Source organism: Marmota flaviventris, chromosome 15 (genome assembly GCF_047511675.1).
Source record: "Marmota flaviventris isolate mMarFla1 chromosome 15, mMarFla1.hap1, whole genome shotgun sequence".
Classification (NCBI taxonomy): Eukaryota; Metazoa; Chordata; class Mammalia; order Rodentia; family Sciuridae; genus Marmota; species Marmota flaviventris.
The window spans coordinates 29,925,412-29,939,770 of NC_092512.1; the positions used below are offsets into that span (position 1 = coordinate 29,925,412).

The 14,359-nt window shown below is 35.4% G+C and overlaps 1 protein-coding gene and 1 long non-coding RNA gene across 2 annotated transcripts in view; one reads left to right on the forward strand and one right to left on the reverse strand.

Annotated features, from left to right (window-relative positions):
• Window positions 1-2,354: 2,354 nt before the first annotated feature.
• LOC139702081 (uncharacterized) lies at window positions 2,355-3,641 on the reverse strand. The gene is made up of 2 exons (XR_011704668.1): window positions 3,415-3,641; window positions 2,355-2,437 (listed from the first exon to the last, which is right to left on the reverse strand). It is a non-coding gene; the product is annotated as an uncharacterized lncRNA (long non-coding RNA).
• Window positions 3,642-3,753: 112 nt separating this feature from the next.
• The window catches only part of Eif3e (eukaryotic translation initiation factor 3 subunit E), a 48,753-nt gene continuing 38,147 nt past the window's right edge, over window positions 3,754-14,359 (forward strand). Inside the window, exons 1-4 of the mRNA XM_027949273.2 lie at window positions 3,754-3,874; window positions 9,243-9,357; window positions 10,922-11,039; window positions 13,536-13,578. Of these exons, the coding sequence (XP_027805074.1) occupies window positions 3,785-3,874; window positions 9,243-9,357; window positions 10,922-11,039; window positions 13,536-13,578 (366 nt within the window). The 5' untranslated portion in view covers window positions 3,754-3,784. The remainder of the gene's footprint in view (window positions 3,875-9,242; window positions 9,358-10,921; window positions 11,040-13,535; window positions 13,579-14,359) is intronic.

A 14,359-nucleotide genomic window follows, 5' to 3' on the forward strand; every position in this document is an offset into this window, starting at 1 on the left:
TCAAATCCAAGTTTCCCAGTCTGGCTTCTGCCCTCCCTTCTATGCCCTAGCTCACTAAGGTTGAAAGTTCAGGTTCTCATCCTTCCTCTTTTAAAAAGTCCCCTTCTTCTTGTTTATACTTTGTCACAACTTTAGTCCCTGGACTTCCAGGAAAATTCAAATTACAACTATCATTTTTCAACTCTTAGAGGTCACACAGACTATCCCCCACAATTTAGCAGTTATAATGTTCATTAATAGATGAGTGGGCAAACAATCAGTGGTATATCCATGCAATGAAATATTATTCTGCCATAAGAAAGAAGTGCTGATATCATACTACTACTGGGATGAAACTCAAAATCATCATACAAACTGAAAAGACACAAAAGGCTACATAATTATACAATCCCATTCATATTAATCTCCTGAATAGGGCAATCTATACAGATGCGAGGTGAATGCATCAAGCTGTAGGGGGAAGAAAAACAGAAGAGGGGTATGATAATCAAAGGGTACAAAACTTTTTTCTGAAGTGATGAAAATTTTCTTAAAACTGACTATAGTGCTGAGAACAGTGGTGCATGCCTGTAATCTAGCTACTCGGGATACTGAGGCAGAGGGATCACAAGTTTGAGGCCAACCTGGGCAATTTAGCAAGAATCTGTCTCAAAAGGGACCAGGGATATAACTCAGTGGTAAAGCAGCCCTGGGTTCAATTCCCAGTACCAGAAAAAAAAATTGTGGTGATAGTTGCACATATCTGTGAATATACTAATAAGTTAATGAATGGTACACTTTAAATGAGTAAATTGTACGGTATGTGAATTGTATCTTAACAAAACTGTTTAAAACAAAAACCATAGCACAACCAGGATAATGAGATAGTCAAGATCCAGAACATTCCATTCCACAAAGATTTCTATTGCTTTTGTCTTTCTAGTCACCCTCCCTTCCCTACCACTACACTCTCCTTAACTCCTGTCAACCACTAATCAATTCTCCATTTCTATAATTTTGGTTTTTTTTTTTTTAAGAATGCTGCAGCTATTGTGGAGGCTGAGGCAGAGAATATAAATTCAAAGCCAGCCCTCAGTAACTTAGTGAGATCCTGTTTCAAATTTTTAAAAAAGGACTGGAGATGTAGCTCAGTGGTACAGTACTCCAAGATTCAATTCCCCACCCTGCCACCACCAAATGTCATATAACATGCATGTAGTATATAATCTTTAGGTACTGACTTTTTCACTTAGTATAATTTTCTGAAAATTGATATGTGATTATGTGTATAGTTTCTCCTATTGATGAGTATTTCTAGAAATTATTTTCATTTTTATTCTTTATCCATCACATTCAACTCAAGTCCTGTCAGGTCTACCACCAAAGTGCATCTGAAATTTCATCTCTTCTACCTGTATTTATATGCTTCTCCAAACTATCACATGCTCTCACCCAGTCTTCAAGAACATAAAACTGATCTAGCTGTTTTTACTCCTGCCCTTTTATAACCCATTTATCATGAAACATCTAGAATAAGCTTGAATTATTTTGGAATCTTTATATAATATCACTCTCCAAAGTAAAAGTCTTAGTCCTTCTTTTCTTCATATAGTCACTCAAAAATATTTTTGAGGTATTGTTTAGGCATTGAAGAAGCAGTTATAACAAAATAGACAAAATCCTTGGTCTTGTGGAGCTGATAATACATTGAAGCAAGGCTGACAATAAACAAAGTAAATAAGTAAAATATGGTGGTAAAATTTAAGCTGGAAAGGGAGATGAGAAATCTCGTAGGCAGGTGAGTTACACTTTTAGATTGGTCAAGAGAAATTTTCACTGAGTAGATTACATTTAAACAAAACATGAAAAAAATAAGGAAAAAGCCATGTAGGCAAACAGGCAAAGCATACTTTAAATAAGGGCAATAGCAAATAACAGGCCAAAATGGAAGGAAAAGGAGCATCTAAGGAACTGAAAGGAAATCTTGGTGGCTTGGGTCAAGAGATCAAGAGGAGGAGATACAGGAGATGGGGCAGAATGGTTAAGTGTCCAGTTGACCTAGAGCTTTTTAGGGCATCATATTATTATATCCTTTACTCTGGGCGAGATAGCAAGACTCAGTGGGTTTTAAACAAAATTTGAAAGTTTCTCTGGCTTCTGTTTGAAGAACACAGCAAAGGGTGGAGACATAGCTCTGGCTCCAAGTCACCTGGGACCCAGATTGAGGCACCTGCTGGTCTTATGGGGTAAAAACTGGTGTGCCTGGAAGTAGACTTTAAAGGCAGTTTCTCTTCAAAATCTTGTGTTATACCACCTGACAATCACTTATGAAACCATGGCAGCAACAGCATTAAAATGGATGATATCAAAGAGAATTATCTTGAAACATTTATTTCCAGTCCAGAATAGATTTATCTTCTGTTTGTCATAAATGTACATATTCTTCTCTTCCAGATGACTATAAAGAGGGGAAACAAAGTGGTTAGTGAAGAAGTTACTCCAAAAATTAAAGTGAGAGACAATAGTTTGGACTAGGGATAACTTGGTAGATTATGTGAATTGATTGGATCTGGATGTGCCCTAAAGGTTAGAACTAAAGGATTTGTTGGTGGATTGGATTTACAGTGTAAGAGAAAAAGCCAAGGATGACTCCAAGGTTTGGGGGTCAGCAATTGGATGAATGGAATTAGTATTCACTGAGTTGAAGAATGCAGGAATAGGTTTTGGTGGCTACCTGGGGGAGTTAGGTATGAGATGTGTTCATGTTGAAATGTTGGGTATATGTGAGTCTGGGATTAACTAATAGTCCGTGTTTGGGCTGTAATTTGGGAATTATAAGTGTGTAGACTGCATGTGAAGCCATTAGATTGAACGTTATCCCATAGGGCACTGCTGTAGATAAGAGAAGAGGTTCAAGACGACCCCTGCCCCTGCCCCCACACACATACCAGGCACTACAAAATGAAAAGGCCTGGAAATGTGAAGGTAAGCAATGGAGATGTCAGAACACTTGGGGGTGAGGAAAGTCCATGTTCCTTTCCATAATCATCACCTGGGCCTTCTCCACACACACACACACACACACACACACACACACGACAACTTCGTTTTTGAAACACATCAAAGTCCTTCCTAGTCTAATGTTTTACCTTGATTCTAATTTTAATCACCGCCGTCTGTTACTAAAAGTGTCAGCTCAACTGTTGCCCTGTTTTCCCTAAACACCCTGATTGCCATCTGACTTTCTTTAACCATCCTGATTGCGAGTTTTGTCTGTCAAATTAAACAGTCCGATCCAAACACCCCCACCGATTTATAGCTCATTACTATAAACCCAAAACAACCAATTTAACAAACGCTTATATCACTGATTGCCAAAGGAAAGTTCAGGAACTCCTTAGCAGGTAACTTCCTGGAGAGCAGGGGCCCCATTACCTTGTTCTTTGCCGCACTCTAATGCAATCGCCATTGCCTGAACAATCATTTTGAGCTTTCAATAATTATTAATGGAACAGACTGCGGATCACTGTGTAAATCGTAGACTAGAAATAGAAAGAAAGCACAGACAAACTCGGCTGCACAAGACACGGCGGCGGCTGCTGGCACACCCCCTGGCCCCCAGAGTCGCCGGGAGGAAAAAAGAACCAGTGCGCATGCGCCATTGTTCTGCGCTCCACAGGCTGAATACCACGCCCTGGTCTAATCGAGTTTAAGCAGCGCACATGCGCAGTAGGCGTCTGTCTGTTCGTTTGTCGGCTCTATCAATAAAGTTTTAGTGAACCACACTCCCCTTTTCTTTGGCAAGATGGCGGAGTACGACCTGACTACTCGTATCGCCCACTTTTTGGATCGTCATCTGGTCTTTCCGCTCCTTGAGTTTCTCTCCGTGAAGGAGGTGAGACGACTGTGGGCGCGAGGAAGGTGTGGGAGCGGGCGAGGTGCCGGGTACGGCCCTAAGACGGCGGCTGTAGCCCTAGGCCTGATACACGTGTGAGGCGGCGGCCCCTTGGGCCCCCATCCGGAGAGTAACGACCCACTACTAGTCGTTTAGCTTGGTCCCAGTTGATGAGCTCCGGGAAGTTTGGCGGTAGGAAGGAGTGAGATGACTGTGTAGAATTCTGGGAAGAAAGGTCTTTGCTTCACTTTTTGAGATGCGGGCCCGGGGTCGTTCGCGTCAGGTCTCTCGGAAGTTGTTTCCCTGGCCTTGCTGTAGTAACGCTGGAGCTTCAGGCCGGCTCCTAAAAGCAAATTGCAGTATTGTTAGAAGTTTTGGTTTTTCTTTGGAGAACTGTAGGAACCGTGCGTTTGGATTTGAATTATTGCATATCGAATCCTTCGTACACTTAAATACCTAGCACTTAAATTGTGAGTTCTTTGCGTTGTTTCTTGATCTTTGAAGTAGTCACTTCCTGGAAGCGTAACAGATGTTGTCAGATTCGGACGGGGACCAAAAACTTTTTAAAACTCCACAAAACCACAAATTTTAACTTAAAGATTGTTTTCCAGTGTATAAGTGTATGGATTACAAGTAATTTGAATGGGTTGTTAACCTTTCTTTAACTCCTTGAGATACCTTGAATAAATGTGTAGCTACAGAACATAATCTTAAAGCATGATTCCATCCTAAAAGTTTTACTGGACTGAAAAGAAAGATTGGTTTAAAAGAAATATTAAGCTTAGTTAAAATTATGTTTATTGAGAAATTGGTGCTATTTCATAATCAATAAATTTCTCGAAGCTTCCAGATAATTCTGGTTCACTAAAAAGGTGTTTATATAAACCTTTTCTAAACACAGACAGCTATTAAGATTGTTGATGTTCAGAAACAGCAAAGTTCATTTTCAGCAAATGTCCAAAAAATGTTTTGCCATATAAAACTTTAAGGATGTATTTTTCCCTTCACTTTCTTTTTATGCTTGCATATTAGAGCTTGAATAAAATGTTGAGTTTGTTGTCTTGTTCCCTTTGTTTGATAGATAAGGATAATTTACCAAAGATCAAGGAGGAGAAATGGGCCATATTTTGAGATCCTTTACCAACTACATGTAGAAGTGTTCTAAAGTAGTTGAACTTCATATTTTTTGTGTTCTTTACACTTTCATTTTTTCAAGACAGAAGAAAGGGAGGAATGTACATATAAATTTTAATAGAGTCAGGTCCTACAGTGAAACATATCTATACCCAATACCTTCCTCCCTGGAGAGAATGTTGGTTCTTATATATGAAGAGGAAGACTAGATAGATTATTTAGCAGTTACTAAGTATTGGGGCATGGAATTGTGAGAAATTTAAGATTAGAGCCAGGCATCTCACCATTAAAAAACTTAACCTGTGCTATAAAGTTGTATGTTTATAATATAATGCAAAAGTAATACAAAATATAATTATATAATATAATGCAAAAGTAATGTTGATCAAGTTTTGGCAAAGGGGCTGTCAAAATTGAGATTCTGTTACCTTTAGTAGGCAGAAACCACTTTTGAGGGGCTTTTGAGTCTTGAAGTCTAGATAGTTAGGGTAGAGTCAGTGATCACGATTGCACTAAGGAAAATAATTTGCTAATATTTGTCGTGTGTTGGATAACATAAGCTCCAAGAGAGCAGGAGCTTTATTTCATTCCCTGCTGTGTTCTCAGCACATGAAATTGTCTGGCTTTTAATGGCTGTTTAATAAATAGTTAAATAATACATCTTTATGTCTCACTTTTTTATTCTCCTGAAGTGGAAGGATAAGTGGTGCAGTGTGTGGGTCTCTGTGTACTGAATTTGGACCTGGGTTAGGATCCTAACTCTATGATTTAATATCTCTGTGCCCTTCAAAGCAGGTTCTTTCCCTTTTTCACTAAGCCTTTTCTCATGAATAAAATGTTGATATGGGATTGTTAGAAAAATTACTTGAGGTAATGCATATAAAGCATTTAATACTTTGGAGGTAGAGTAAGTATTCCTGAATATTTTCCCTTAGGATACTAGGCCATACTATAAGGGGAGACAGGGAATTAGGGTTTTGAGTACAGAGGAAAAGACTAGAAATGGTGATCAAGGAAACTGACTGAAGACAAGTATAGGGATCCTCAACTGACATCAAAAATCACACATTATAGAACTAATGATGGTCATTGTCATAGTGGGAGTAGCTGGGGAAGGTTTTAAGAGTAATAGAGAAGTATTTGGGGATAGGCTTGTAGATAAATATTATCTGGAGATTAATTAAGAGTTACTGATCAGAGAAAAGCACAAAATGTGATTGAATAACATTATTGCTTAGGTTTGAAACATTATTTATTTGACCTTAGCCACAACCTAGAAAATATATGAATTTTTCAGATCTAGATGTTGACATTAAAATTGTACATGATTAGAGAAAAAGAAGAAATCAATAATAGTGCTAAAAAGAAAATCTTTGAAAGAGCTAAAAGTGATATCCAAACCAAGGTTGAAAGTGACAGACACCAAAAAGAGGTACACAAAAGCTGGAAACAGTATAGGCATCGTTGTGCAGACATGTAATCTGAGTAGCGAAGAAGGCTGATGCAGGAAGATCTCAAGTTCAATATCAACCTTAGTAACTTAGGCCTTACACATCTTAGGGAGATCCTGTCTTAAAATAAAAAGGGGTGGGGATGTAGCCCAGTGGTAAAGCTCCCCTGGGTTCAATCCCCATCCTGCCCCCGCTCTGAAAAAAAAAAGGAGGAGGAGGAAATGCTTTTTTTTTTTTTAAACACTTTGGGGGCACCAAAGTGTTTTGATGGTAATGGTGATGAGTTTAAGTTGGAATTCTTAGGGATGAGGAACTAGATGGATGTTGTCACAATTTGTGGGATAAAGAAACTTTAAGACTTGAGTTTTCAAAGAATTCTCATTATGGATGTTGGAAGAGATGACAAAAAAAAAAAAAAAAAGCAAGGTTCTTAAATCTATTAAGAAGTTGTTGTTTTACAAGAAGTTGATAGACTAGGGAATTAGGGATCAGCAAACCATATCCTAGGAACCAAATTACAGGCCTCTGCCTGTTATTTTTGTGTGATCTGCAAGCTAAAATTATTATTATTTTTATTGGTACATTATAGTTGTATATAATGGTGGGATTTGTTGTTACATGTTCATATATGAACACAATATAATCTCGCCAATATCATTCCGTAGCACTTTCCCCTCTTCCTCCTCTGCTCCTATCCCCTGATCTCTTTTCTCTCTTCTACTGATCTTCCTTTGATTTTCATGAGATTCCCCACCACCACCATTCTTTCCCTTTTTCTTCTTAGTTTCCACATATGAGAGAAGACACGACCCTTGACATTCTGAGTTTGGCCAATTTTACTAAAAATAATGTTCTCAGGTTCCATCCATTTTCCTGCCAATGATATTATTTTATTTTATTTTTTATTTATAGCTGAATAAGAATGTTTTGTAGTGGATGAACATTTGCATGGATGAACATTTGCAAACATTTTCAATTATATTTGCATATAATTTTATATGCCAGTTAAATCAAGTATTTCTTCAAAAAAATTTCATTCTCATTAGACCTCTATTATTCTGCACATATACAAATATATAACAACAAATGTCATTATTATGTGCAACTCTGATGCACCAAAAATAAATGTGGAAAGAAAAAAGAAATTATGGAGATCTGCTTTTTACTTATAATTACATAATGTCCTCAATTTTTACTTCTTGACTCACAATCTAAAATATTCTTTCTGCCCTTTACAGAATAAATAGACCTATGTGATAGAATTGAGAGAAGTTGATCTGTGCAGGTGTAGATTTAAACAAGTGAACAAGGAACACATTTGTCTTACCACCATCATTGGGTCAAACATTGCAAAACATCCTAACTTTGCCTTCTGATCTTAGTCTGTTACACCTACCAACTGTAATCCCTATTCTGATGATAGATCAGTTTTTTTCTGGTTTGGAATTAGCACTTGCCACCGTGTGCTGCTTTGTATGGCTTTTATCACTTAAGCGTGTGAAACTTCTGTCAGTCAGGATTTTCAATGATGAATGTTAATTCATTGTACTAATACACCAGTCTGTATACTCATTCTGACATTGATAGACTCACCTTTTGTAAATAGGGCTGCTGTAAATATTTTTAGAAATGCATTTTAAATATACGCACCCTTTTGGGTCCCTAGGAGCAGAGTAGTTGAGTCACAAAGTATGAGATAAATGAGATATGAGGTAAAAACTTTATGAGATAAAAACAGTCTTCCAAAGTGGTTGTGCTCGTGCTGGCAGAGTATGAATATTCCAGTTAGTCTATGTCTACATTAACTACAGTTTTTCTGATTTTTATTTTGGTTTGAATATCCATTTCTTTTATAATTAATGAGTTTGAGAACATTTTTATACACCTATTGGTCATTTGGTTATCCTCTTTTGTGAAGTGACTATTTCAATCTTTTAGCCTTTTCAGTTGAATTATCTACTCTTTTGTGTGAATTTTATGTTTTGAAGGTTCAGTTTTGAACTCAGAGCTGTTTGAGCTGTGGTCATACCATTTGACCACCTTCTTGTGGACAGTGAAATATTTCAGTATCTTTTTGAATTTTTCTTTTCTTGGTAAAATTAAATTCAGTACAGAAATCTTCTTTTGTTGAAGCCTCTCTCCCCCTAAATATTATGATTTACTTGCATATTGCTTAATGTACTACTTGTTTATGTAGGTTTGTGTATGTATCTATTTAGTTCCTATACTACAGAGTATGTTATCTTCCAAGACTTTTTGCAAACTAAAAACGTAGTATGACATTGTTGACTTACAAAATGGTGCTAGTTTCATTTGGGGAAGCACTATAAAAGACTGTTACTATTTAATGAGAGAAAATATGTGGAGGTAAAAGAGAGGCCACATTAAGATTAAGGAGAGGTGGGTAGGCATCATGTGGATGTGAGGGGTACCAAGAAGGTGACAAACTTAAGAGCTTATTCTTAATTAACTGGATATGGATAGGAGACAATTCTTTGTGCTTTGCAGGGGAAATGGTATGGGTTTTTAGCCTTGTCTAGAAAGGACAAAAGGTTACTTGATAGAAAAAAGAATGGCTTTTTTTACCTCCAAGTAAGCAAGATATGTCTCTATAGGTAGGATGCTTTCTGTATTGGTTGCTTTTCTTGTTAGAAGATGAATTAATAGTTATAATATCTTATAAAAGGTATCATGAAATATGTTTCTAGGTAAGCTTATCTTGATATTATGAGTTTATTTGGGGAACTTAAATGTATTCATTGGAAAGTAATTTTCTCTTGCAGATATATAATGAAAAAGAATTACTACAAGGGAAATTGGATCTACTTAGTGACACCAACATGGTAGACTTTGCTATGGACGTGTACAAAAACCTTTATTCTGATGATATTCCTCATGGTGAGTTTTGTTACTAAAACTGAAACTTACTTTGTGACTGAGAATGTGCATTCTCAGTCATTTTGTGATTTATAAGAGCTTTAGCCAAAAATAATTGAGTGATTTTAAAGTTCTCTGGGTGAAAGGTAATGTAAAGGTTACAGGGCTTCTGAAATGTGTTATTTTTCTTTCTGGGAGATGTGAAAAAAAACTAGGCTGGGTTTGGTGGTGCAGGCCTCTAATCCCAGTGGCTCCAGAAGCTAAGGCAGAAGGATCATTAGTTCAAAGCCAGCCTCAGCAACTTAACAAGGCCCTAAGCAACTCAGTGAGACCCTGTCTCTAAGTAAAACACAAAATAGGGCTGGGTTGTCGCTCTGTGGTTGAGTGCCCCTGAGTTCAGTTCCCTGGTATCAAAAAGTGGGGGAGGCCTAAGGATGTGGCTCCTGGTAAAGTGCCAGGAGATTAATTTCTGATACCAAAAAAGAAAAAAGATGTGAAATTGGTCATCAAATACCTTCACTTCATATTATATATTATCAAAGTTGTGTCTATGGATCACATTATTTCCTTAGGGTTATCTGAAAATGTTGCAATTTTGTTTGTTTGCTAACTTTTTCAGTTAGCTTTTTGTTTGTTTTTAATCTTGAGACATCTGATATAGCCTGTATTTTCCAAGTATGGTCATCAAGGACCAGCATTATTGGTTCACCTGAGAGAATTTCTTAAAACTAGAAATTTGGGACCACACCCCAGACCTACTTAATTAGAAATTTTTTTTATTAGTTGTTCAAAACATTACATAGCTCTTGACATATCATATTTCATACATTTGATTCATGGATGAGGCCCAATACTCATGTTGGAGGTCTACTGGGATAGTGGTTTCTAAACTCTTGTTTTCTGTGTAATAGGTGTTTCTTTCAAAAAGTGGTCCTGTAAGTTTGGGAAATACTGCAGCATTTTCTATGTACAATAGCATTTAAATTCTGTCAGTAGAGAGGTACAGTTTACTTTGTTTAGATTGACATTTCTTAAAATTTGTTCATAGATCCCCTTCTGTGTATAAAGAAGCACTGTTCTATAGTAGAATAGTATACTTTGTAATGTATAATGCAGAAGTTATTACAATCAAATAATCATTTTTTCATTTATATATAGTTTCTTGCAATGATATTAGCTATTTAAATTTAGTTTGTGCTGTAAACAGTAAACTGTTTTTCTTTCTTTTTTTATTGGTATTGGAGATTTAACCCAGGAGCACTTTACTTATTAAATCCCCAGTCCTTTTTCTTGTTTAATTTGAGACAGGGTCTCACTTTTTACTTAGAGCCTGGCAAAGGAGCTGAGGCTGGCCTTGAACTTGAAATCTCCTGAGGAAGAGGTTTCCTTCTTTTATGTGCCTTTACCGAGTTAGAAAAAAAAGAAATTGTGAATCTGGGAAGTACTGTGGTCTCCAGCATGTGACTATATCTGGTGTAAATAAATATGTGCATAGCTTAAGTAAATTGACAATATTTTAGGCATTCTCAGGGTGAGCAGTGTAATTTAACACTCCGTAACTTTACTGTTTTGCATTTTTAATTAGCTTTGAGAGAAAAAAGAACCACAGTTGTTGCACAGTTGAAGCAGCTTCAGGCAGAAACAGAACCAATTGTGAAGATGTTTGAAGATCCAGAAACTACAAGGCAAATGCAGTCAACCAGGTAATCTCTTAGTATAAATTCTAAAAGTGATCTTTTGTGTGGATGCATACAGATTTTAAATCAAACTTTATTTAGTATTCCATAGTAAAAGTTCATGATGTAAATGATTGCTTCATCTGTTTATTTTCATTAATTTTTATTTTTCAGGGTGTAGTATTTCTTATTAATAAATGTTTTTTTAACCAGTTATTCACACCTGATTATGCTGTAACCATATATCCCTTCTCCTCCTTTTCAGGCAACATTTGGTACTATTTGGAAACATTTTTGGTTTTCAAAACTGGAGAGATGGTACTAGCACCAAGCAAGTAGAGACCAGGAATGCTGCTAAACATTTTATAGAGCATAGGACTATAACCCTCTTTCCCTAACAAAGAATTACCCAACCAAAATGTTGCTTAAAAAAACCCTCTATCTCAGGGCTGGGGTTGTGGTTCAATGGTAGAACCCTTGCCTAGCATATGTGAGGTATTGAGTTCGATTCTTAGCACCACATATAAATAAGTAAAGATCCATCCGGAAAAAAAAAAAAAAAAAAACCACAAAACTCCTGTCTGGGGCAATTCATGAAGCACATAGGTTGCCTAGTGGAAGAGAAACCTGAACTCATTTTATCACTTGCTACATTCTTTCATATCTGTCTACTCTCAATGCTCAGCTCAAAGAAGGTAGTGTGGAGCTGATAAGATTATTTTATTACTAACTTCCCTTTAGCTAAAAATAGAGTTATTGTTTGGTTTCCAAAGAAAGTAATGTTGCCTTAGTTTGATTTAAGACATACCACTAATTGAAGCCTTTTGGATTTTAGAAATATTTTAAAATAAAATTATTAAAATTAAATAATATCATTGTGAAAGTCTTAGCTATCAATATATTCCTAAAGGTGTTGACATGTTGCAGCTTTAGTTTGTATGTATGTGTTCAAACCAGATATTTAGAGACTAGCTCCACGTTTTTATTTGTGATTTGAGGATATGTTAATTACATATTTTTAGAAAACAAGCAAATACTGTTATAATTACTATGCCATGCTGTAGTATACTATACTATGGCATATTATACTCACATACACTGATAAAACTTTCTTATAAAGATATAGTATAACTAAATTACTTGTATATTCTTGAAATAAATTAGTAATTATAGACTGTCAAGCCACATATAATTGCTTACAAAGGAATGCCTAAAATAATCCAGGTGTTGGAGTATATTAGAATATTTAGGATGCTTTAGTCATTTAAAGGCTGGGAAGTAATGGTATTAGGAAATGAATAAGATGGACATAAGATGTGTTCACCAAATATTAGGAAAATACTTCCTTGTAGCTTAATAGGAAAAAAATGGGAGATGAATAATCAAGTGTTAACATGTGCAATATGAATAAACTTATAAACTATCTATTTTCAAAGGAGTAGAATCTTTCAAAGGAATAAACTTTTATTTTTCATACTTTCTCAGAAATACTAAGTCAGCTGTAAGTCAGGGATTATATACCTGAGTGGCATAAGGAGTTTGATAACATAGTTATTTACTATGATCCACAGAAATGTTTTCTTAAAATCCTATTATGTTAAAATTTCATGCAAACTTCATATTCACTATTATAATATACCCTTATTAATTTTAATGATGACATCTTCCTTCCTTATTAAATCTTGAAATAAAATTAGACTCCCAGATTTTTTAACTGGGTTACACCTATAATCCCAGCAGCTCAGGAAGCTGAAATAGGAGGTTTGCAAATTTGAGGCCAGCCTAGGCTACTTAGAGAGAACATGTCTCAGAAATAAAAGGGACTAGGAATGTAGGTTAGTCCCCCCCCCCCCCCCCCTGCAGCTTTTTAATTTTTAAAAATGAACATAAAAAAGGCATTTATGCCTGTTGTTCATTGTCCCTTGATATCTTTTTCATTAACTTTTCTTTTACCAATTTGTTAGCATCTCAAATTAATGCAAAGTTGATTTAAGTTAAATTGGGTTATTTGGCAGTTTGTTTTAAATAATGATTATATAGGATATGTGACATAGGCATTATAAATTTGACCTGATTTATTAATCTTGGAAACTTGCCAAATCACTGTTCCTCTGAAAAATATCAGATTGAGGAGGGAGATAACATTTATATATAGGATTAATTCTTGCTATTTTATGTAGCACATTTTTTGAGCCCCTCTTTTATAAGACTGTATTACCCATCAAAATTGTAATCTCAGAGAGCAAATATCATTCTTTGTAGATTACTACCTAAGTAAACCACTATAAAAACATATATATTCTGGTTTTATTTAAAATGTCTTAAGGACCTTACTTTAGATGTGGTAAATCGGCATTTATAATTTTTAAATTAGAGCTAAAGGAATCTGAAAGTGAATTTTTTAAGTTTGTAATTCTCATATTAAGATATTTAAATTAACTTTGTGTAGGTAATAACTTAGAAGTTGGATATGCTTGTATTCTGTGGTGTTAATTACAATAATTTTTGCTTTTTATTATTAAGGGATGGTCGGATGCTATTTGACTACCTGGCAGACAAGCATGGGGTAAGTGTTTTTAAAAATGTTTCAAAGTATTCATGATCTAATAAGGCTAATTAAATACAAGTGCTGTGCAGATAGGTTCAAATCTTGGCTTACTCATAATTTCCAGATTTACATATTAAATATATCAGCTATATTTTTGAAAATTTAGTTTTTCAAAAGTAGTATTGATAGGAAAATATATGTTTATAATTACTTTTAGATAACAGATTCTTAAAGTTTTGATTAATTTACTCCAGAATTATCATATTATAGTATTTGTTAGTACCAATTGCAGGCTAAGAATTACAGGGCACAGGGTGCCTTTTTTGTGGATTCACAAGTAAGTGAAAACAGAACTAGATATGAATTAGAAATGCTTTAAGTAGTAGAATTAAGCAATTCTTTGGGTTCTTGACATCAGAGTCTTCTTAAGTTCTCAAATTCACAAGTAAAAAAATGTTATAACCTTTTCTAGCCATTTCTTAATCTCATTTCTCCTGTATTAACTCAAAGTGTGATGCTTTGCATATAATCTTTACCTTGCATTCAAAAAAAAAGGTTTTTTTAAATTTGTTTAGTTGTTTGGACACATTTCCTTTATTTATTCGTTTGTTTATTTATTTATTTTTATGTGGTACTGAGGATCAAACCCAGTGCCTAACACTGCTAGGCAAGCACTTGACCACTGAGCCACAACCCTAGCTCCTTGCATTCAAGTTTCACCTCTCATTTTTATAATATTTTATAATTATAATAGTTATATAACAAAGAAAGCACTGGAGCAGAATACTCTTTCTGACGT